The sequence below is a fragment of the Notolepis coatsorum genome (genome assembly GCF_963971535.1).
Source record: "Notolepis coatsorum genome assembly, chromosome: 5".
Classification (NCBI taxonomy): Eukaryota; Metazoa; Chordata; class Actinopteri; order Aulopiformes; family Paralepididae; genus Notolepis; species Notolepis coatsorum.
In genome coordinates, this window is record NC_140169.1 from 155,260,997 (window position 1) to 155,286,511 (window position 25,515).

General features: G+C 44.9%; 1 protein-coding gene across 1 annotated transcript in view; it reads right to left on the reverse strand.

Annotated features, from left to right (window-relative positions):
- Positions 1-5,827: 5,827 nt before the first annotated feature.
- nfe2l2a (nfe2 like bZIP transcription factor 2a) overlaps positions 5,828-25,515 on the reverse strand; it is a 111,015-nt gene continuing 91,327 nt past the window's right edge. Inside the window, 2 exon segments of the mRNA XM_084315227.1 lie at positions 5,828-7,298; positions 13,210-13,458. Of these exon segments, the coding sequence (XP_084171353.1) occupies positions 6,207-7,298; positions 13,210-13,458 (1,341 nt within the window). The 3' untranslated portion in view covers positions 5,828-6,206.

The following is a 25,515-nucleotide window of genomic DNA, read 5'->3' on the forward strand; positions in this document are numbered from 1 at the left end:
GTGACTGAGCTCATGTCCCGTCATGTTGGCGCGTTCCTTTTTTAACCCTTTCACTGCCACTCTACCAAATGGTTAACCCTTTCACTGCGACAATGCACAGAATGTTACCCTTTCACTGCCACCGTCGGTAGTGTGATAGTAAAGGGTTAACCTTCTGTAGTGTGGCAGTGAAAGGGTTAACCTTCTGTAGTGTGGCAGTGAAAGGGTTAACCGTTAAACGGTATTTTGCACATAATCTCACTCATCCAAAAACGCTAAACGGTATTGCAAACATGAATATAGTTTGACTGTTATTGGGAGTAAAATTAGTTTGAATATGGCCACCGCCAGTGATTTCATCGGGAGACATTGAATCCTTGTGTTACAGCTCAATGAAATTATAAGGTATTGCTATTTTCTCTACATAATTTCATGGGGAGACAGTGGCTCAGGAGATGAGAGCGGTCATCCCGGTTTGATTCCGGCTCCTCCCGGTAGCGAGTCGGAAGTGTCCTTGAGCAAGGCACTTAACCCCTGACTGCTTCAGCACCTTGCACAGTCGCCTCTGCTGTCGGTGTGTGAGTGAATGTGAGGCATAAGTTGTAAAGCGCTTTTGGATAAAAGCACTATGATGACATCACTGGTGGCCATTTTCAAACTCATTTACTCTCAATAACCGTCAAACTAAATTAATGTGTGCAAAACTGAGTGTTTGGACGAGTGAGGGTATGTGCAAAATGAATCTGCATAGTTATTATTTTTTTGGTGAAATGCTCCTTTTTTTAATAAACACTGGTTCTCCAGAATCAACCTGCTAACATGACCGTACACAACTTCATACACGGCCTTTAACACTTTGAGTGCCAGCAGGGGACCGTGCACGATTTATCGCTTGAATGCCAGCCATTTGAGACCGATTTTCCGATATTTCATTTTCGCGGAGCTATTTCTATATTCTATATTATGGCTATGTGTCTAATACGCCCGTCGCTTATCAATGACTTGATTGCAGTCAACATGTACAAAACGGATTGTTTTTTCATCGGTACATTTACGTTTTATACCGTTTTGAAAAAACGCTCGTTTTTGAAAATGTCCAGGGAAAAAATTTATTCAGCAGGAATCGCCCTTTAGTGGAATACACAAAACACGTTGTCATTTTTCGGCCTATTTATGAATAGTTTTCAAATAAACGCTAGATTATCGATAGTATATGTGTACTTATGCACGCTAGAGAAGCGGGCTGAAAAAATCAATATTTCCTGGACAGCACACACACACACAACACATATAGGGGACACGTTGAGATATATGTGAAAAAAACTCTGATTACCCCAAGACTGGTAAAATAGATTCCTTACCTCACATCAGATGTTCTCCAAAAAGATTATTCCAATTCCTGATCGCCATTCCAAATATCGATCGCATTTATTGACCCAACGCTGGGTACTCGAAACACATAATCCACACTGTTCTGAGGGTCGGTGATGACTGCAATAGGCTCGGGTTACATGCCTGAGAAGTAAAATGTGGATTCCAGATTTTTCTTTTCTCATCCATTTTCATTGAGTCCAATCCAATGCGTGCATTACCATCCGGGAGACGATAGGGGGTGGTATTTTCCCTGTTCGAGCTCAGAGACAGTCCCAATGGTAACGTGAGGCTAGATTGATGAAAAATTCATGGAAATCGCTAATAAAATAAATAACGAGATTTCTCGTCCTTGGCACTCAACGCATGGCATGAACTAACGAGATTTCTCGTGGCTGGCACTCAGTGTTAAGGGGATGGTGGATTCAAAATGCACCTTACCGTGACTTTTAGATAGATTTCTGGCTCCCAATACCCATTTGCAATATTTGGAGTGTAATTTTTCACATACTTAATTTATTTAATAATTGACCCTATCTCAAACCTGCCCTCTTTTCTTGGTCCTCCAATCACAACTGTTGCTTCCCTAAGTCCATTGGAAGTGACCTTGCTTGTTAGAGTGAGGAGGGACTTCTTATATCAAGAAGGCTTCATATTGGCGCGGCTGGGTGGCGCAGCGGACATTGCGCTCGTCACCAACGCAAGAGACACCGGGTTCGACTCCGGTTGTCGGCGGTGCCTCCGGCTTGAGCCAGCCGTCATACTAACTCAATTGGCAGAGTTAGCGGGTGGAAGTCGATGGGTGGTAATCTGGACGTTGTGGACAGCGACTCCTACAGGTCGGTTGGGGGACGCCTGCACAGCAGAGACAGGAAATGGCGGGGGTAGTGTGAGCCTCCCACACGTTACACCTTGCCAATGAGAGTCCGCGCTGGCAGGTGAAAAGATGTGACAGGCTGCCTCCTCATGTACCGGAGGGGACACGTGATGCAAGCCTTCTATCCTCCCTACAACCGGCCAGTGGGGGGCATATGCGAGCAACGTTCAAGACGGGAGAATTGGCACAGTGGAATTGGGATGGGAGAAAAATAGAAAGTGGATTTAAAAAAAGGCTTCATTTAGCCTGATTTTATTATTAATCCTGTAGACTTATTTCTTAACTCCTTTTTAAGGATTTTGGTTTGACTTTATTTTAAGTTATTAAGATAATAATTTTTTATTGTTTATTTATTTATTCATAATGAGTTTTACATTATACATTATGGATCAAGTTTTTTTTATATTCCTAGAAGGTTTGTATATTTAGTGAGATCATGACATTAAGTGGGTGTTGACTTGACTGACTCAAAGCCAGTGAGTCACAGTGTTATTACTACAGATTTGTATTGCTGTTTTATAAATATCCTTGATTTCCATATGATAAGGGTGTCATTTGGGCTAGCAAGGCATGTTGTGACGGGCTTGGTTGAGTCAACACAGTCTCAAACCCACAAGGGCTGTGCCCGTCGGTAAGGCTGGGTAATATAGAAACAATAAATATTAAGATATGTTTATATATATATATACAGTACCAGTCAAAGGTCTGGACACACCTTCTCATTGAACTGGATGAGAAAGTGTATCCAAACTTCTGACTGGTACTGTATATATAGAACGATATCTGAACTCTCATGTTAGATAATGTTCATCATATTCAGACTGCTTGGTAAATGGGGAAGGGTGATCAAACTGAAACTGTCCATTTTCAGATGACATCCTCAAATATTTCAGAAAGCCGACATAATATTCACTTTTGATCATGGATTCTTCTGACAACAGAAAAATCACAACAGACGAGACCATATATTATCTGTATATTGCCCAGCCCTACATAACGACAAATCAAGGTTATTCAGGTCCTAGATTATTCATGAAGGTAATATTTATGCCAGAAAAGTGTGTTTTAGCAACTTCACCTCCTTTTTATAACAGGTTGGAAATGTGACTTTGTTTTCTAAAATAAAAACCTATCCCCCCTAAAGCGTGTGATTTATTTTGTGTGGGGAAAAACAACAACTGCGGTTTCTCTTTTCAAACTGCACCACGGTGGAGCTTACTAACGGTGGTTTGTGGAAAAACTATTAGTATGTGCGCTATACGTACAAAAAAAACACCACAACTGAACCTTTTAATGTTCATCTTTACTTGTGATATATAAGCGCTCGTCTGGGTTTGTTACCCCGCGTGCCTGTGTTGTTTTCTCTAACCGGTGTTCAAAGGTGCACGTGTTTGTGAATGAAAGTGCACGGAGAGCAAATACATAATGCGCTTTGCTTTTGAAGCGCGTTTGTCCAGTGAGTCCCTTTTGTGGAGACACCATGCACGGCTCACATCATGGAGAGCATTGTACTGTAGCTGCACAATGGCGTGCACTGTTGCATGATGCAGTGGTGTGGGTGCCATTTCCTTGGCAAAGTGTTTCAGGGACTTAATGGGGATACTGGCGTTTTCTAGCAGTGAAGGATTTGGGTCATATATGCCCGGTTTAGTTCAATGCATGAACTTGTCTTTGTTGGGGGGGATAAAGGGAGGGGGCTGAAACTGGGCTCGAGCCTGTGATGTTGCTGCTCTGCTTTGTGCAACGCTGCATTCATAGACCCCTCATCTGCACCTTTTGTTGACACTTTATTTTTCTCATATTTATACACTATTAATTAAATATTAAATGGGCTTGCCATGTAGCCAAGCTAATGTGTGTCTGACTTAGCCACCGAAATCTGCACGGACTACAACGTATGACGTCATGCCAGTGAGGATACCTTGTTTATACTGCACCTTGTGTATACTGTTTACTCTCACTCACAGTATATGTATTTCAGATTCTAATTCTCTATTGCCTATATTTATTGTAAGGTATAATATAACCGTTAGCGCCGCATACAGACCCTCATCTGCACCTTTGTTTACAGTTTATTTTTCTCGTATCTTTATTATTCAGAGTTTAATTATATTGTTTACATTAAATGCAGATCTAATTTGATTGCCTATTATATTGTAGGTCAAGGTCAACTTTATTTATATAGCACATTTCAAATCAACCGAAGTTGTACCAAAGTGCTGTACAATACTAAAAGAAATATATAATACAGTACACACACACACAAAGTCATATAACTACAATAAAGTTTAAAAAAAACAATCACGACACCAAGGGATGTGTGGCTTACCAAGCCCCAGAAAGCCAATAAAAACAGGTGAGTCTTCAGCTGTGTTTTAAAACTCTAGGGTCTGGTGGGCAGACCTCATTTGCAGTGGAAGACTGTGCCATAATTTAGGGGCAGCCACCGCAACAGCTCGATCGTCTTTAGCCTCGACCTCGGGACATCTAAGCAGTTTATTTGCTGACCTCGGTGCTCTAGCAGGGGGGTATACAAACATGGAGGAGTTCAGCTAGATACTGAGGGGCCAGACCACTTAATGCCTTGAACACAAACATGGCCATTTTAAAATCAATTCTGAAACTTAACAGGGAAGCTAGTACTGGTCTGATGTGTTCACGGAGCCTCTTTGTGCCGGTCAAGAGGCGCGCGGCAGCGTTCTGCAGGCGTCGCAGGGAGAGCTGGTCTAGACCCACATACGGGATTACAATAGTCCAGCATAGATGATATGAAGGCATGGATGTCTTTCTACTAGGGCTGTCCCCGACTAAGGATTTGGGTGGTCGACTATGATTGGCCAAAATTTGCCGTTAGTCGACTATTGGTCGAAAAAAATAATATATATAATATATTTTTTATTTTATTTTTACTTTTTAAAATTTTGTATCATTCCATTTGGGCTGTGGGGGGTGCTTAATGTCTGAAGGAGTCGACTGAAGGCTTCTTGTCCTCTGCAAAAGCATGCAATTGGTGCACTGATGGATACATCTTGATATTTGTCTAGTCTAGTGTGTTCATTAGATGGGTGAAATCCTCTTTCAGTGCCTCTGTGCCTGTTTTCGTAGGCAGTTAGCCTCTGGTATGCGTGCCATTAGCGTTAGCCATGCTTCTAGGCCTCTTTTCTTTTGGAAAGAATGATAAAATATATATATATATTATAAGAGAAAAAAATTATTCAACTAAGAGGTTGGCTAGTCGACTACGGCTCCTTTCGACCGACTAATCGACTAATAGGGGTCAGCCCTACTTTCTACTAGATGATATGAAGGCATGGGTGTCTTTCTACTATTACCCTGCCCATCATACCTGTCCCCCCCCCCCCTCCTGCTATCACTCCCAAGGGGATCAATAAAGGAACATGTTCTTATCTAGGACTCCCTCTCTCCCCGTCCTGCTCCTCACAGGAACGGCCTAAAGCTAACCGGCACGTGGTGGTGCATTATGTAAGCGGCGCTGCGGACCGCATGTCCATCTGGCATCGATCTATTACCAGCTGCCGCTGCTGCTGCAGGACATCACACAATGTTCCGGCTGGAGAAGAAACGAACAGACAAACGTGACTCTATGAATCGTTTATTGAAAAGCACAGAAGTGAGGATTAAAAAAAAAAAATCAAATCAAAAAGGTCAAAGTTTATAAAACAAATATAAGTAACGGTGATTTGAAACAAAATTAGCATACCTAAAAACAATATATATACACACACGATAACGTCTCTCAATAGCAAATAATATTTATATTTACAACAAAATATCGATAAAGGAATCTCTGAAGGTATTATAAAGCGGTACAAAAGAAGTAAAATATCAAAAATATTACAAGATTCAAGAAGAATAAGTCAAAACTATATAATAGTTCTGCCGATCTACTTATATATATATATGTGCGCTTAAAGCCAAGCAACTATGAAGTTATTTGCATAGTAGTAGTAGCGTCTCGCTATGGAGCCGTCGAGCGCTTGCCGCCGCCGAGTGCCGCCGTCTTCTTGCTGCGCGGCACCAGGAACACGCTGCCGTCGCTGGTCTGCTGCAGGGAATAGTCCGCTGGCGAGTAGGCGGCGCCCTCCTCGTCGCGCAGCAGGCCGAACACCTGCAGGTACAGGCCGCTGAGCCTCTGCTTCATGTCACGCAGGCCGCCCTCGTTCCGCCGCTTCTCCCGCGCCAGCCGCTCCCGCTCCTCCTGCAGCGCGTCCAGGTCGTACTCCAGGCCCACGATGTTCTCCATTTTGCGCTTGCGGCAGTTCTGCGCCGCCACCTTGTTCTTGCCCCGCCGGCGGATGTCGCGCACCAGCGCCAGCTGCGCCTCGTCGAGCCGCTGCTTGGACATCATCTCGTTGAAGTCGTCCACGGGCAGGTTGACGATGCCGTCCACGGCGAAGGGGATGGCGAGAGCCCGCGCCCGCTGCTCGTCCCGGGAGAGACGCGTCGCCCGCCTCCCCCCCTCCTCCTGCTTGTCCACGGCGAAGGGCGCGTCGTCGTGTCCCGCCTCCTCCGCCGGCTCCGTCTTGTGCCGTTTGGGCGTCTTGTCCCGGCGTGCCGCACGCTCCGCCTCCAGCTCCGGCGGCAGCGAGGACCCGTCCGGCTGGAAGAAGGCGTCCGGCTGGAAGTTGAGGGAGAACATCTCAGAGTAGTCGGACTCGGCGCTGCCGGGGTTCATGTCCATCTCCTCGGCGTCAGAGTCGCTGTAGCCGCCGTACGCCGACTTCTCCTCCGGGGAGCTGGCGGTCGGGCTGGCGTTGTTCAGAGACACGCCCGAGTCCGAGTCGGGGAACTCCGCCGCTGTGGCTTCTCGTTTGCACGTGTCGAACGTGTCCGCGGGGGAGAGGTTGTTGTGTGCCGCGTCCGTGGGTTCGTAGGGAGCGTGGTTCGTAGGGATCTCGGGCAGGGCGTGGTGGCCGTTCCCCTCGCGGCCCGGCAGAACGCCCTCCTTGGTGTCGAGGTCCAGGCCCGGGGCCGGGCCGGGGTAGAACATCTCACAGAAGCTCTCCGTGTCGTAGTCGGTGTTGAGTTGCTGCGGAGCTTTCAGAGTCATCTGGATAGAATAGAATAGAATAGAAATACTTTTATTATCCCGAGGGACATTTGACACTACAAATCTGCACTAGCATGGTTCTCCTCCTATCTCACAAATAGAAGCTTTGCTGTCAACATCGCCAACTGCTCCTCCCTCCCCTGTGGGGTCCCGCAAGGGTCCATCCTTGGCCCGATCCTGTTCTCTCTTTACATGCTACCCCTTGGTTCAATCATTCAGAAGCACACCATCTCTTTTCACGGTTATGCTGACGACACACAGCTTTACGTTTCCCTGAAACCTAATAACCAGTCTCTACTTAACAGTCTCGTGTCCTGCCTGGATGACGTTAAATGTTGGATGGCACAAAACATTCTACAACTAAATCAAAACAAATGCGAAATAATCCTCTTCGGTCCCCCAGATGCTGTCACCACCCTTTAGTACCAACAGCCTTGGCAACCTGTCCTCCCTGGTCAAGCCCTATGTCAAGAACCTAGGTGTCATTTTTGATCCACAATTTCAATTAGACAGACAAGTGAACTCAGTGGTAAAGGCATGTTTTTTCCAACTACGCACCATTGCCAAACTCAAAGCCCTTCTCTCCCCTGCAGACCTTCAGAGAGTCATCCACGCCTTCATTTCATCTAGATTAGACTACTGCAACTCCCTCTATATAGGCATTAACCAGTCTTCCCTGTCCCGCTTACAACTGGTACAAAACGCCGCTGCCAGACTGTTGACCGGAACCCGCAAGAGAGACCACATCACCCCTGTCCTTGCCTCCCTTAATTGGCTTCCAGTACGCTACAGGATAGATTTTAAGGTTCTCCTATTTGTTTTTAAAGCCCTTAAGACATAGTCTGCCACGCAGTTTGCCCAGCGACTACTGGCGCTGCTGTGATGGCTGCCTTTCTGATCGCTCCGACGAGACTGTGCTTTATTTTGTTAATTTTTATAGTATTAGGAGTTTTATTTGCACCAACTGTTGGTGCATTATATGTGTATGACCGTCAGTCAATCATTGACATTGGATTAAGAAAAATTTACCGTTTGGATTGCTCTCTGGATCGGATCGCTGAACAGCAGAAATGGCCCACCGAGATCCTTTGTTATGCCGGCCACGGACAAGACAAAAAGCTGCCGCGAAGACGAGGAAAGAGAGCCGGGGTCCGGAACAGACTGAGGTCCAAACGACACAGAACCACATTGCCCAGCATATTGTTGGCCAATGTGCAATCGATAGGAAACAAATTGGACGACATCAGAGCAAGGATCCAATTCCAGAGGGACATTCGGGATTGTAACGTCCTCTGTTTCACAGAAACTTGGCTGAGTCCAGATGTCCCGAATCATGCAATAGAACCGGCAGACCACTTCTTCGTTCTACGAAAAGACCGGACGGCATTAGAGTCACTAAAGAAGAAAGGAGGCGGCATTGCCTTCATGATAAACAAGGAGTGGTGCGATTTAGGCAACACAAAGGAAATGTCTAACCACTGCTCCCCAGACCTGGAGTTTATCACGATAAAATGTCGACCCTTCTTCCTCCCAAGAGAGTTAACGTCCATCATCCTCATCGGAGTGTACATTCCACCACACGCGAACACTGAGGTCGCACTTTCAAAACTTCACGACGAGGTAAACAAACTCCAGGCAGCTAACGTTGACGCGGCCATTTTGGTCTTGGGGGATTTCAACAGCGCGCGTCTTAAAAAGGTGCTGCCGAATTTCTATCAGCATGTGACCTGTCCCACCAGAGGCGAGAACATATTAGACCATGTATACTCGCAATTTAAGAATGGGTACAAGTCACAGGCTCTTAGTCCATTCGGTAAAAGCGATCACGCCGCAATTTTTCTTTTGCCTAAGTACAAACAGTGTCTCAAGCGAACGCCGGTGGTCTCGCGAGAGGTTAAGCGTTGGACCGTGACGTCAGTAGAGTCACTCCAAGCAGTGCTGGGAAGCACAGAATGGAGTGTACTCCGTGATAACACAGCCAATATTAACGAATACACCGAAACGGTGATTGACTATGTCTGTACTCAGGTAGAAGTAATAATCCCCACCACCAAAATTAATATCTACCCAAACCAAAAGCCCTGGGTAGACAAATCCGTCCGTGAGGCTCTGAAAGTGCGCACATCAGCATACAACACCGGGCTGGTGACAGGCAACATGGAAGAACACAAGATGGCAAGATACAACGTCAGGAGAGCAGTAATAGAGGCAAAACGGCGTTACAGGGATAAAGTTGAACTTCAGTTTGAACAGGCTGACTCTAGAGGCATGTGGCAGGGCCTCAGAACAATGACAGACTACAAAGGAACCCCCCTCAAACTGAACAGTGACATCTCCTTAGCAAATGATCTCAACTCCTTCTATGCGAGGTTTGAGGCTGTGAATAACAACACCAGCCTACAAACCACGGCAATGGGGGGGGGGGGGTCTGCTGATGGAGACTCAGTGTTCAGGGTAACAGAGCATGAGGTGAGACGGATCTTTAAAAAAGTGGATATCAGGAAGGCAGCAGGACCGGACGGCATCCCCGGCCGCGTCCTAAAAGTCTGTGCCGACCAACTGGCCCCGGTATTCACTGACATCTTCAACCTGTCCTTGGAACAGGCCGTCATCCCCACCTGTCTGAAGAAGTCCACCATCATCCCTGTACCCAAAAAATCTACGCCCGCTTGCCTCAACGACTACCGCCCTGTAGCCCTCACCTCCATAGCCATGAAGTGCTTTGAGAAGCTAGTGAAGGGCTACATCTGTTCCTCCCTCCCCATCAACCTGGACCCTCTGCAATTTGCATATCGCCCCAACAGGTCCACGGAGGACGCCATAGCCCATGTGCTGCACACAGCAGCATCACATCTGGACAAGAGGAAGGGGAACTATGTGAGAATGCTGTTCATCGACTACAGCTCAGCATTCAATACCATAGTCCCCTCCAAACTCATAGCCAAGCTCAGGGACCTGGGCTTGAACTATGACCTGTGCCAGTGGGTCCTGGACTTCCTGACGGGCAGACCCCAGGTGGTAAGAGCCGGCAACTGCACCTCCTCATCCATCACGCTCAACATAGGGGCCCCCCAGGGCTGTGTTCTGAGCCCCCTCCTCTACTCCCTGTACACACATGACTGCGTAGCACAGCGGAACAACAACACCATCATCAAATTTGCTGATGACACAGTAGTGGTGGGCCTGATCTCTGCCAACGACGAAAGGGCCTACCTGGAAGAGGTAGAGAACCTGTCACAGTGGTGTCAGGAGAACTGCCTCTCCCTGAACGTCAGCAAAACAAAAGAGATGATTGTGGACTTCAGGAGGTCGGGGGTCAAGGACTACAGCCCCCTCAGCATCGACGGGGCACCAGTTGAGAGAGTGAACAGTTTCAAGTACCTCGGAGCCCACATATCCGAGGACTTGACATGGACCACACACATTGACAGTGTTGTGAAGAAGGCACGACAACGCCTCTACTTCCTCAGGCGCCTAAGGAAGTTCCAAGTCAGTCAGAAGATCCTTAGGAACTTCTACTCATGTACAATAGAGAGCATCCTGACCGGCAACATCACCTCCTGGTTTGGGAATAGCACTGCACAAGACCGTAGCAGACTACAAAGAGTGACACGTTCAGCCGAACGCACAATTAGAGGGGGGCTTCCCACCCTCCAGAACATTTACAACAAGCGGTGCAAGGGGAAGGCTAAGAGAATTATTAAGGACTCGAGCCACCCGAACAACTGCCTCTTTGAACTGCTGCCGTCAGGCAAGCGATACCGGAGTCTTATGGCGAACACAGAAAGACTCAGAAGGAGCTTCTATCCCCAGGCCATCAGGCTGCTAAACGAACAATAATCGCTAAACGAACAATAATCACTATGCAACAACCATCAAATGCACACAGCACACACACCCACACGCACACACACACTCACTCAAACAAACAACACACTGCAGCACCCACTCTCCACACTTTAGATCACACAAACACACTTACACTTTATATTTATTGATAAAGGATTTGCACTACAACTCGTACACCTACTGTGAATTGTACCTAAACTGCACCTCGTCCATTTATGCCTTGCACTATATAGTATTGTATATTAGTACACTGCACAGTATTGTATATTGTATGGTAACTACGTCTACGAACATTGTACATATGTCTAAACTGAACACTGTGACCTCTTTTTTTTTTCTTCTAATTTTTACTATGTTTTTATTTCATACTTATCTTGTCATGCACAGTCTCTGGAGCGCAACAGTAAGAAGCATTTTGTACAAAAGTATTCTGTACTTCTGTATGACAACTATTAAAGAAACTTGAAACTTGAAACTTATACCACTCTCTGCCAGTGCTGTAACCCTATGGAGTCGCTCACCTTCTTTGCAGGGCTATAACTTTTTAAATATTATAGCTATATCGACATTACTATGGCCAATTCAACATCGGGTGTAACTGCCTCTGTGTTCAAGTTTAAGTTTAAGTATGATGTCATAGTAGAACCCGCTAGAACATTAGCTCTGCCACAACATTCTGGAACGGTCGTGATTCGTGATGATGTCATAGCTGAACATTCTAGAACCGCTCACATCCCTCTATATAAGGGGACGCTTCGGCACAAACAGTCCTTTCGGGTAGAAGCCACAAGAAGAAGAAAAAGAAGAAGAATCTGCTACAGTCCCTAATTTCCTCTCGTATTGCATGTAGCCAATAAGGTACGTTTGGGGTCGTAAATGTGTGTCGTATGTGTAGGCCCAGGCCATGTAGCTCAGGTGCTAGCTAAAAGCTTGCTAAGCATCAATGATTGACGGACGTAATGTGCTTGTAGGTTAAGTTCATTTGGTTAACAACATTGCAAAGACATGTGCCACTCCCAGACAAGTAGAGATAATATGGATGTATGTTGTTATGGTTTGATCTGTGATTTGTTGTATTTCATGTATGTGTTCACAGTTCTCAAGGTTCGGATTAAAATCGGTTCGGTTCGGATTGAAATAAATCCAATCAGTAATATCAAGAATGTGCTGTCATCATTGCAGTAGAGGGAGTTACATCGGGTATCTATCGTTCCGGATGTGGGAACGTTATATTTTTCCATTCATACATTGTCGTGTTAGTACCGTCGTGAATATAAGCATGTTTTTAGAGTGTAGAGCAGTAATTCCTAGAACGCGAGTTATTGGCCCGATGCATATTATACATAATCGTTTGGCTTTTCGTTCCTACATATTAAAAAATTCAAATGCATATGATCGCTATACATTATGCTCCATCATGCGTGAAGGAAAGGGGGGGGGGGTCGTTTATGATTCCTTGATTGTCGGTAACGGCTTTCTTTAGTACGACATCATACGTTGATCGGATGGATTGCAATGAAATAAATGCACAATCGAGCTGGAATTAACGTTAGATTCCTCTTTCCTGTGGCCGATGAGTCTGGAGAAAAGAAATTCCAATAATTTTATTTCGATCTTCTAGATACATTTTCCGTTTGTACGACGGAGCTTTTTCCCCGATGCACAGAGCGCCACATCCGGTTTAGAGGAGTGCAACTCGCCCGAAATCCACCAGGCGGCGGTATTGAGGCGTTGCAATATCAGACAGAGTCCAGCTGGCTCCCGGAGCCTTCCTGGATGAATTATGAATGCCAATAGCGAATAAAGGAAATAACGATCATAAAAACGAGTAAACTCGTTGTTGGCGTTATTAGATTGGCGGACAATAACGAGTAAAAAAATACTGAGGTCTACAGTAAGTGTAATATTGCACAGTGTTGTTTCAAAAGTATGAGTCCAGGAAGATGGTAACTGTCACCCTGTGATGCAGTGAGGCACAGTGATGCATTATAAAGTCTGATGGCTGTTGGAATGAAGGACTTCCTGTGCCGTTCAGTGCTACATTTAGGTAGTGTGAGCCTACCTGACTGAGGTGGTCCGGCGTGGCCACCGCCGCGCTGGAGAAGGGGCCCGCGGCGAACGCGTGGATGATGAACTCCTCCTCCGGTGGGGGGCAGACGTCCAGCACGGTCGGCCCCACATCGGAGAGCTGAGGCAGGGGGGGGTAGAAGCTGCTGTAGCCGGGGGGGTCCTGCACCACTGCGGGGGGGCCGCTGGGGGGCAGGTAGGTGGTCGTCTCCAGAGTATCCTCCATCTGCATCGACAGGCATTGCTGGGGGAGGGGAGAGAAAAGGGTTGAAGTTTTCAAGTTTGTTTATTATATGTCACACAACAAAATACAGAATACTTTATATGAAATGCTTATTTCTGAAAGAGCCCCCCTGAGAGTGTGCTACATACAGTAAAAAATTAAGTACCGGTAAGTAAAAAAATAAATAAAAAATGTCATTAAGTAAAATTAAGTAAAGTCAATATACTGTACATATACAATATACAACACAGTAAAATGAGTAACAGTGAGGTACAATGCAGAAATGAGATATGGTACAACACATAGGGTAGGGTGCAAATGAGGTATGAAATGGATGTAGTGCAAGTAGGGATGTCCGGTATTATCGGCCGATATTGGCATTAAAATGTAATATCGGAAAGTATCGGTTTTTATAGTAATATAAGTAATATCTTTTTTTAACCTTTATTTACCCAGGCAAGTAAGAACAAATTCAGATTTTATTTATTGTCAAAAGTATGCATAATGTTGTGTTAATTCCACGACAAGAGATATGTAATGTTAACACTTTGACTGCCGGGAAACGCTGTACAGCGTCATTCCCGGCCATGCTCAAGTTGCCGGAGGACGCTGTACAGCGTCCTTATATCAATATTTCAAAAATCTGCGATCGGATTCATATTTCCCCTCCGCTGGCCTGAGATCCACCAGGAGGACCCACTGAGCTCTCTGGCGGTTCAGGAGCGCCATCTGGTGGCCGATCGGCGCAATCGCCAAACAGGAAGCGCTATGGAGGTTGTGCTGGTCGGCCATATTACTTCCGGGCACTCTGTTTGGCTCCCGGGACTCGATCTCGACACAATACATAGCGATCGATTGCCAATAACTCGATAAACAACATGATTTGGACATATATACTATTATACAAGCTGGAAATGGACCCGATATTTCTACATACCATAATAGGTAAATGACTGTTCCACGCTCATCGCCCAACGGCGCGAGGAGGATACGGTAAGATTCAGCGTTATTTTTGATCGTATTCCATATAAACTGTTATGATGAACATATCACCCACACTAGATGAATGATATAACGCTGCCCACGGAATTATAAACGATCCCCCGCCCATCCGGTCATCATCAGAGCATACGTAGATCATTCTAGAAGTACGTCCAATTGAATTTTTTTATATCGCCCTGATTGCCATCAAACTGTATTTCATCATCAATATAATGCATTTGGGGCTATATATCACGTTCTGGAGAAAGCTGCAGAAAGAGATGAAAACATACTTATACATTAGACCATACTTTACTATGAATATGTGAATGAAAAAGTTTAACGTTGCTACACAATGAACAATACATATAGGACTTTGAATGGGCCCTAATAATGGCAATGTAGCAATAGAATTTAAAAAGTTATAGCCCTGCAAAGAAGGGGAATTTCTCCATAGACAAATAGCGCTGGCAATCCACAGTCATTTTCCGGATTTCTGGCCGGCACCCATAGTGTTAATTACCTGAAATTATTAAGTTTTTTTGGGGAGGGGGGGAAACCCTGCATATATCGGTATCGGTTGATATCGGTATCGGAAATTAAGAGTTGGACAATATCGGTATATCGGATATCGGTAAAAAAGCCAATATCGAACATGCCTAAGTGCAAGTCTTTAATAATAGATAAATATAAAGTGTGTTAAAGTGTCTAAAGTGAGTGGTAGGTGAGCATCATCAAAACACCAATACAATAACAATATAATACTATATAATATAATAAGGTATTCAGGTATAAAGTCCGAACCTGCTCTGTAGATACTTATTAAGGTAAAGACTATGCAGGGAGAACTAACGGCTGCAGAACTCGAGAACTGCTAGGAATGTCTGACCGCTAAGTGTGTCTGACTCTTAACCACCAGCTGCACGGACTATAAAGTATGACATATATTATGCCAATTATGGTACCTTGTGTATACTGTTTACTTTCACTCTTATATATTCTAATTCTTTATTGCCTATATATATTATAATGTATAATATAACATATGGGGCATACAGACCCTCATCTGCACCTTTGTTTACACTTTATTTTTTTCTCATATTCAGATCAAATTGGATTGTCTCTATATTTATGTCTTTCTACTATTACCCTGCCCATACCTGTGCCTCCCCTCCCCCATGTCCACATTTCCCCCCAAGGGGATCAATAAAGGAATATTTGACCTTATCACATGAGATACACAATATAAATAACGGTGAAGATGAAAATATTTAAATCGGAACAATTAAACATCAAAGTCATGATACAGTTCATATAAATATGCAAATTTTTGTGTGCGAGTGGGAAGGCTCAAATTAATAAATTGGTAACATTCTATTGGGATACCATACTTCAACTATGCAATGTGTTCTGTTGGAGGTGATCGTATACCATCCCGTCACGTCCGAACACCCAATAGTAGTAATAATGTAATGAGGCGACAAGAGCTCCGAATTAAGCTGTGAGAAGAGCTAACCCCCGTGTGAGAGAGGGCTAACAATGAGCAACGAGTAGCCCACTGTCCCGACCAAATGCTAATTAATATTGTTTCCACGGAAACCAAAAGGATTGCGATGTCCCAGTAGGGCTGTCCCCGACTAAGGATTTGGATGGTCGACTATGATTGGCCAAAATTTGCCGTTAGTCTTGGCTGACAAAAAAAAAAAAAAAAGTATAATATATTTTTATTTTTATTTTTTTTTATATATATTTTTTTTTGGGTATCATTCCATTTGGGCTGTGGGCGGTGCTTAATGTCTGAAGGAGTCGACTGAAGGCTTCTTGTCCTCTGCAAAAGCATGCAATTGGTCCACTGATGGATACATCTTGATATTTGTCTAGTCTAGTGTGTTCATTAGACAGGTGAAATCCTCTTTCAGTGCCTCTGTGCCTGTTTTCGTAGGCAGTTAGCCTCTGGTATGCGTGCCATTAGCGCTAGCCACGCTTCTAGGCCTCTTTGCTTTTGGAAAGAATGATAAAAAAAATATATATATTATAATTATTTTTTTATATATATATTCGACTAAGAGGTTGGCCAGTCGACTACGGCTCCTTTCTACCGATTAGTCGACTAATCGACTAATAGGGGTCAGCCCTAGCTTCCTTCAACTCAAACGGATAAGAGGGAGCTACTCTGTAACGTCCGACGACAGAGGCCGTCTGCCCGGCGCAGGTGTGGCAACACCGCTCTGAAGAAGCCGGGGCTTTCCAGCGGTGTGACGCCAGACACGTTGGACGAAGAGGCTAGCGAGAAGCAGGCCAGGCAGGAGATCAAACGAAGAAAGTAAAAAAAGCTGCTGCAGGTCGAGGACATATGGAAGCCTCCTGTTCTGCTGCGAATCACCGTGAGACGTTGAGACGGCATTCTACAGCCAGGGGTTCTCAAACTACGGGTTGCGACTAGGGGTGTTCGATATTGGCTTTTTTACCGATATAAGAAAGAAAGAAATACCGATATTGTCCAACTCTTAATTTCCGATACCGATATCAACCGAAAACGGAATAATTTCAGGTAATTAACATTACATATCTCTTGTCATGGAATTAATACAACATTATGCATACTTTTGACAATAAATAAAATCAGAATTAGTTCTTACTTGCTTGCCTGGGTAAATAAAGGTTAAATAACTGTAAACATTTAAATAAATATATATTTTTTGAAAACCGAAATACAGATAATTTCCGATATCACATTTTAATGCCTATATCGGCAGATAATATCGGACATCCCTAGTTACGACCCAAATTGGGGTCGCGGGTAAGTGATAGTGGGGTTACATTGGAAAGTAAAAAAATAAATAAAAATGTTCTGGCAACATATTTTGGCTAAATATGCCTCTTATAAATGTGTATTGATAACATAGTGCTGTAATTACATTTTCTAATAAATGTGCATGATCAAGTTCAACAACGTGTGCTTTTATTTGAGATATTCCTTAATTCCACGTTGAAATTACGCGATACATTAATTAAGTGTGGGGTCCCCAAAAATAATCCTAAATAAAATGGGGTCGCGGTATGAAAAAGTTTGAGGACCCCTGGTACAGCTATTCAGTTTTAGTATTCAGTAGTTTGAGAACCCCTGGTACAGCTATTCAGTTTTAGTATTCAGTAGTTTGAGAACCCCTGGTACAGCTATTCAGTTTTAGTATTCAGTAGTTTGAGAACCCCTGGTACAGCTATTCAGTTTTAGTATTCAGTAGTAAATGTGAAATCCTGCTTATTTGTCTGAAAAATCAAATATAATTTCCCTGTTTTCGCCATGGGCGTGGCCATTTTGTTGCTGACGTCATGGGGCTGGTTTGGTGTATACAGCTGGTTAGCTGCCTATAGTGAATGGGTCAGTCAGTAAATAAAATGTTGCCTACAAAACAACGGGACCGCGGTGGTTCTGTTTGTATTGCTCCTGGCTGTTCAAACTAATTTTACCGTGTGAAAGAGAGGAAAGTTGGTTAATTTCCACAAACTACCAGTGAAAAAAACAGTGTTGTTGGCACGTTGGCTCAGGCTGGCTGCACTCAGGCGGCGCGACCAGCCTGTTGGACAGGGAAGGAGGATCTGCAGCGAACACTTCATTGCCTCGGATTATGTTGTTGGGGTGGGATGTTTGTCCAGAAGACCACTAATCAGCTGAAGCCGGACGCGGTTCCCTCAGTCTTCGACAGACAGACCGGCCCAGGCAGTTCAGCGTCGCGGAGCATTCAGCCTGCTGGCTACCTAGATCCACTTCAACCAGCGTCGCGGAGCATTCAGCCTGCTGGCTACCTAGATCCACTTCAACCAGCGTCGCGGAGCATTCAGCCTGCGCCGCGCCCATAATGATAAATGCTTCAAAAATGCACATAACAAATCGTTTTTTCTTAGAAACTGCTTATTTTTATAACGTGATTTTTTCTGTGGCTTATCTAAATACTAATGTGATGCTATGAATATGTATTTATCGCTATGCTTCATCTCCACTTTAAATTGGGTAAAGCACCAGGAGACGATGGGTTTACTCCCGATTTCTACAAACAATTCAGTGATATAATCGCTCCGAGACTATTGAAAGTATATCAAGATTCACTGTTAAAAGGGGGATTGCCCACTAGCTTGAGATCGGCCACTATTACGTTACTACAGAAAAAGGGCAAAGACCCTCAATACTGTGGAAACTATAGGCCTATATCCCTGAGCAATTTGGAAGAAAAAGTATTGGCAAAGATACTAGCGAATAGAATAGAAGATGTACTACCAACTTTGGTGCACTCAGATCAAGTGGGTTTTGTGAAGGGGAGAAACTCAGCTGATAATATCCGCAGACTCCTACACATAATGTGGAAGGTTAGGGATGATACAGAACCTACAGTGGCCTTCTCATTGGACGCCGAAAAGGCCTTTGATAAGGTGGAATTTGCATTCTTATTTCACACGCTAGAGCGCTTCGGGTTCGGACCATCGTTTACTGGGTGGGTAAAGTTGTTATACACAAATCCGATGGCCTCAGTTTTGACCAACGGGATCGTATCCTCGCCCTTTAATCTAGGGCGGGGGACGAGGCAAGGTTCTCCGCTTTCTCCCCAAATGTTTGCGCTCTTCCTCGAACCACTTGCTATCGCACTAAGGACTAATCAAGACATCAAAGGGGTAATAGCGGGGCAGGTGGAACATAAATTATTTTTATATGCGGACAATATCTTATTGGTATCCAGCAATCCCCAAACAGCAGCTGGGGTCATTGGAACTATTATCGAGTCCTTCTCCGAAATATCTGGATACACAATCAACTGGAGCAAGTCAGAAGCAATGCCTCTCTCTAAATGTTGTCCCCCTGCTATCAGGAGGGGCTGGCAGTACAGATGGATGCCGTCTGGGTTGATATACCTAGGAATAAAGCTGATCCCAGGTCTGAAAGAGATAGTGCAAGCCAATATTGCCCCTATAATCGAACACATTAGTGCTCTGACCCAGAATTGGGCCAAGATGAATATGTCCCTCCTGGGGAAGATAAACTTAGTAAAAATGATATTGGCTCCCAAATAAAATTATATGCTGCCGCTGACTCTCCCGACCCAGTTACTCAAACAGTATGACAAAGTCATTAATGTATATCTGTGGGGGGGCAAAAGGTCGCTATTTGGACGGGCCAAAATGTATTCAGCAAAGGAAAATGGCGGCTTATCCCTGCCTAAACTAGACTGGTATCACTATGCGTTCTCGCTCTCCCAGCTCTCCAAATTGAATCACTCGACTGAGGAGGCACCTGCTTGGGTCAAGATGGAGGAGGAAATGTTATATCCCTCATCTCTGGAATCCTTCCTGACACAATCAGACAGACCTATACCTTTTAAGAACCCTCTAATGGCATTTGTCAGGGAAACTTGGAATCAGTCGCACAGGCTGACTGGTGATAGCCCATATTTAACTACAAGAGCCTCTATATGGTATAATAAAAAACTAAAGATTGGTAAGAAATCAGTCATATGGGACGACTGGATTAAAAGGGGGATACATGTACTAGGTGATATAGCCGGGGAAGATGGGGTTTTACCTTTTGAGGATATTAAAGAGGATTTTGGTATAGATAATAAAAACTTCTATAAATTCCTACAGATTAGACATTGTATATCGTCATCAATGGGAGGGCCAAAGTGTGGCCCGATTACTGCAATTCAAGAAATATTTTATAAAGGATGGCGTAGGAAAGGCGGTGCGTCAAGATTCTATGATGTTATAAGAGAATACAATGCACCCAAGTTGGCGGGTCTGAGGCTGAGCTGGGAGAACGATGTACGTGAGGATATTACTGAGGAAATGTGGGAGAAGCTGGTGTCCAAATGGGGTAAATTCTCTCGGGAGGCACAATCACATCTTTTACAAAGTGTTGAACAGAAGCTATTGGATGCCTAGTAAACTGGCCAGACTAAAATTAAGGGACAGTGACATCTGCTGGAGATGTGAGAAGGAGACAGGCACTTTACTACAGCTATACGAATGTGAGAAGGTCCGGAAAATGTGGGATCAAATTGTGATATTCCTAAGTAAGGTTCTGAATGTGAAGATAAATAACTCCCCAATGGCATGTGTTTTGGGTATAGTACCGAAAGGGATTAAACTGCCTAAATACCGGGGAATGTGGTATAGAATGGCCATGATATCAGGATGTAGAATTGCATTATGACATTGGAAATCACCCGTTGATATTACTTTTAAAGAATGGATGGAACTAATGTTCCGGACAGCATCATATGAAAGGGTGACATATAGAGTCGCAGGGAGAGAGGATATCTTCGCTGAGGTATGGGACAGTTTTCTACACCCGACTGAACGGTCTGGGGACAAATGATTAAGGTGGGATTACAATCAAGGATGAATGTGAAAAAGGGGATCTGATCTGATGGTACTTGTACTTTATATTGTATTATGTATGTACAGTATATGCATAGATTTTATGTCCGGATGGTGTATCTATGGAATGGCCACCGTCTCTATCACACTCTCATATGCGCATGTTTAGCCGCATACACGTATCTAGGATACACATATTCGTATGTGTACATAATAGATTTACACACACTCATATGCACAAGGCTGAGATATACATGCCAGGGGCACACATACATGCACATACTCATTTATAGGAAATAGGCATACACACACGTACATATATACACATAGTTGAAGCATAGGCTCTCACTTACACATATGGGGGATATACACATACATAGGGGACACACACATACGTAGCTGAGACGCACATACATATACATACCTGAGATACACACTCACATAGGGGGCAGAGGCACACATGGATACGAGACACACACAAGAGGTAGGAGTACAGTCACACACCAGAAAGATGCACACACACACACGTATGAGGCATGCACACATACTTACGTGATACACGTACCCACGTACATATATCTGAGACACACATGCATGCATGCTCTTATGCACACCTACATATATCTGAGACGCATTCTCTCACATGCAATATGGAGAAGGATGGCATCCCGATAGAAGATGCAGCACATACCTGCTCGCAGGTAGATCGGTCTACATGTAAAGTATGTGCATCAGGGATATATATGCACAATGTATAGTATTTTTTTTCGTAAGTCTTTTTTTAATTTCCATGTCAGTTTTTAATGTATTTGTATGAGTCTTTTACATGTTTTGTATGTTCTTACAAAAAAAGAAAAAGGCAAATCTTGGACGTTGCATATTGTGATGTGGAAAGATATGTGTTGAATATTGGAGAGATTTGTGCAAAAAATATCAATAAAATAAAAAAAAAGATAAAATAAAAAAAGAAAAGAAAGGGTTAACCATCTGTAGTGTGGTAGTGAAAGGTTAACCTTCGGTAGTGTGGCAGTGAAAGGGTTAAATAAGATGACCTATCCCACATGACTCCACTTGACAACACCTCCCCTAACCATGACCCTGACCCTACAGCAGTATTTACGCCCCATTGAAGAATTCTTACATAGTTTTATCTTTGGTCTAAGACGCTCCTAAAATACTTTCTCCAATATTCAAAAACTCAAATTTGTTACATCTATAAAGTCCGAACCTGCTCTGTCGATACTTATTTGGTAAAGAAGGTAAAGACTACGCAGGGAGAACTAACGGCTGCAGAACCTGAGAACTGCTAGGAATGTCTGACCGCTAAGTGTGTCTGACACTTTAACTACCACCTGCTGCACGGACTATTAACGTATGACGTACATCATGCCAATTATGCTTGTGTATACTGTTTACTTTCACTCTTACTCATAGTATACATTCAGTTTCAAATTCTCTATTGCAACATATAATATAATTGGACAGGCTGCTTTTGTATATAAGAATTTGTTCTTAATTGCTTGCCTGGATAAATAAAGGTTAAATAAATAAAAATAACCGATAGGGCATACAGACCCTCATCTGCACCTTTGTTTATGCTGTTTATTTTTCTCATATCTTATATTCAGATCTAATTGTATTGCCTATTATGTCTTTATTTTATTACCCTCATGCTGCTATGATGCCCAAATCTCCCCAAGGGGATCAATAAAAGAATATCTTCTCTCGTGCTGAGAGCACATGGGAATGCTGTGAGTGTACAGGTACATGTTCTGCTTCAGTGCTGGGAACATTACTATTGAATGCACTACCACAGGACCTAGCATGTCCTACCATGCTCTGTAAATAACTCATGTACATATACCGATATGCCCTACTTTGTTTACTTGTGTTATTGCACAATGTCGTTCTATTGGATTCTATTATATATTACTATTGTATTATGCACATTGTTGCGGGCAAGACCCCCCGCATTTCATTGTATACTTGTATGCCGTGACAAATAAAACTCTTGACTTGACTTGACTTGAATTGAAGAAGCTCATCTGGGTATTAAAAAACTCCCATCCATTGTGCTGTGTGTAGCCGCTCCAGGCTTTATACCTGACCTTTCAACATCACAGGCTCCAGTCTGTCTGCTGTGGTTTCTGGTTTTGCGAGAAGCAGCGGCAGCAGCTAATTTTCACAAATATTGATTGAACTTTCCTCGGCCACTGAAACAACACTGGAATTCTTAACCCTTTCACTACCACACGACAGAGGGTTATATATCGTATTTGCTTATCGCGTCCCGCTCTGAGCCTTATGAGATACCCCTTATCTCCTATGATACCTACTGTATCCCCAACGAACAACTACATGCACCCACACCTGTATGGGGCCCCGCCCCTATGGAGGCGTAGCCCATATAACCATGACTCTGGTCACCAAACACCCTTCCTCTATTTTCGTTCCAGCGTACTGGCTGCGTGCACCATACGTAACTAGCAGGATGAAAAAGATCAGAGTCATAATGTTGAAAGCTTACCGGAGGTTGCTGGCCCCTGGCATCTTCGACGCATGTTTTCGGCGACATGACGGGCCTATGTTGATGTTCCTCGTCTGATGACAGCAGATCGAGGTTCAGCTGTACAAGATTGGCTGTCGGGCCAGCTTGTACCCAGGTAGGCCCTGTGTCTTCAGGCATGGGTATTAGTGTTAGTAATGCTGGTTTGTTTTGTTACACAACCATGTTGTGTGTTGGCGCCGGGGGCAGGATGGTTTGGTGAACGTTCACTGCAGGGAACGGTTTCCAAGCTGTCTTGGGCGTGCTACTAAACATATAATGCTATGCTACATGCTATCGCTAATGCCACATGCTACTACTACTGCTAACTGCTACGCTGTTCTAATGTCTCCGCCGTGAGATGTTGTCACTTCTCCCTCCTCTTGCCCGGTTCATCAATGAAGGTCAGTCGGTAGCTGTTGTGGTTTTTTTTGCTGAGTCCTATTTACCTTTTTTCGGGTAAATGGGTTGACAACAGGGTAGGCCGTGGCTAGGTAGCCTAGCCAGGTATGTTACCTTGTGTTCCGGCGGGGTCTATGGAACGGTGTCCCCATCTGGGGCGATGCGTGAGCTCGGCGGTGTAGCAGTAGAGCTATATTACTGCAGGATGGGACTTAACGGCGGGTTATGGCTCAGCTGGCTAGTTCCTATCCACATTGGCGTCGGGTAGTGGGTCTATGGGTCCAGCCGACATGGTAAACATGTTGCGTGTCTGTGCGCAGGCGGTTGTTGATCTGGGTCCCACATCGCCTCACGCTAGGCTGTAGTAGTATAGGGGCAGGGCCGCCTGGGAGAAATGTGAGGCCCTGTGCGAATTTAAACGCGAGGCCCCCCACCCCCTGAGGCGGCCCTGTGTAGTGGGCTATTGTTTCGTTCTGTCACTCTGCTATGAGAAGGTCTGTCTTGCTACAGTTTTCTCTCCTCTCAACCATTCATACTGACGGTCAATCGGTATACTGGGGGAGTAGTGCGGGGGGGGCTTTGTTTACCTTTTTTGGTAAATGGGCTAAGCTAGGGCTGGTGTGCTGTTGTGAATATTTTGAATGAAGGCGGGACTAGTTCGCTCTGGTCCGCCTCCCCTTAACGGTTTGCTCATTCTACAGTATTTTGTGGTTTAGTTCTTTTATTCATTTAACCCTTTCATGGTGCACACCACAGTGGAGGTTGCTGTTTTAACATCAGTCCTTTGTTTTTGACATATTGAAACAGTGCCCCAGACGCCATGGGTGGGTCGGCCTGGCGAGTGGCTGGTGGGCTGTTAAAGCTTGTACCGCCACGGTATGGAATTGGCAATGATTAGAACTGTGTTCGAATTGCTGTTTTTTTTCTATTAAAATATGGTGTCTGGTGGCGGGGCCTTGAGGGCCAGCCGACATCGACACATCGCCCAAGGTTGTTGACGTTATTAGCTTTGACCCAGCCGCAAGCTATAACCGCTCAGGGTTCCCCTCTCCGCAGGGGATTTTGGTCTTCTGCTGGAGCGCGGGCGGTATTGTCCTAGGCCCTACACCGCCTCACACCGCGCAGCCAGAAGAAGAGAGAGCACGGCCTCGTCAGCGGCGATGACGAGGCCCTCGACAGGCGGCCATGTTTTCCCCCACCGGAGGTATCCTGGGCGTTGATTCGACAGGTGTCCACAAGGCCGACAGCCTTGGCGGCCGAGGGATCGGCCATGTAGGATGGGTTCGGCTTGAACAAACAAGCCGTCACCGTCCTGCCGCGAGCAGCCCGCTCTCCGATCACTCCCTTCCCCAACACCAGCGGAAAAAGTGGGCTCTGATTGTTTCCTTTGGCTGCGGGCCGCGTGCCTTCGTTGATGCGCGGGCGGCCCCCCTTTCACTTCTCATGGGGACAGGGGCTGACACCCAGTTGATGGCTGAGCCTGGGTCTGTCCGTGAGAATGTTGTGCTGTCAAGCGGCTCCCACACCTTGAGCTGTGTTGGTTGAGCCTGGTGTTACGTCTGTCAACTTAAGTGTTGTCAGCAGGGGGGCTCGAAACCTTTTGAGGCACACAGTGCGGGCTTCCCCGGCCTCGCCTTCGCCAGGCCAGGTATCATGTTGGTGCCTCCCACTCCTGAAATATTGGCAAGTGGTCGCAGGCACACGTGATTTGGGGTGGTAGTAATATCACTGCAGGGCTACGGTGTGTAGGAACCCATGGGGGCCTTACACCTTGCATGTCC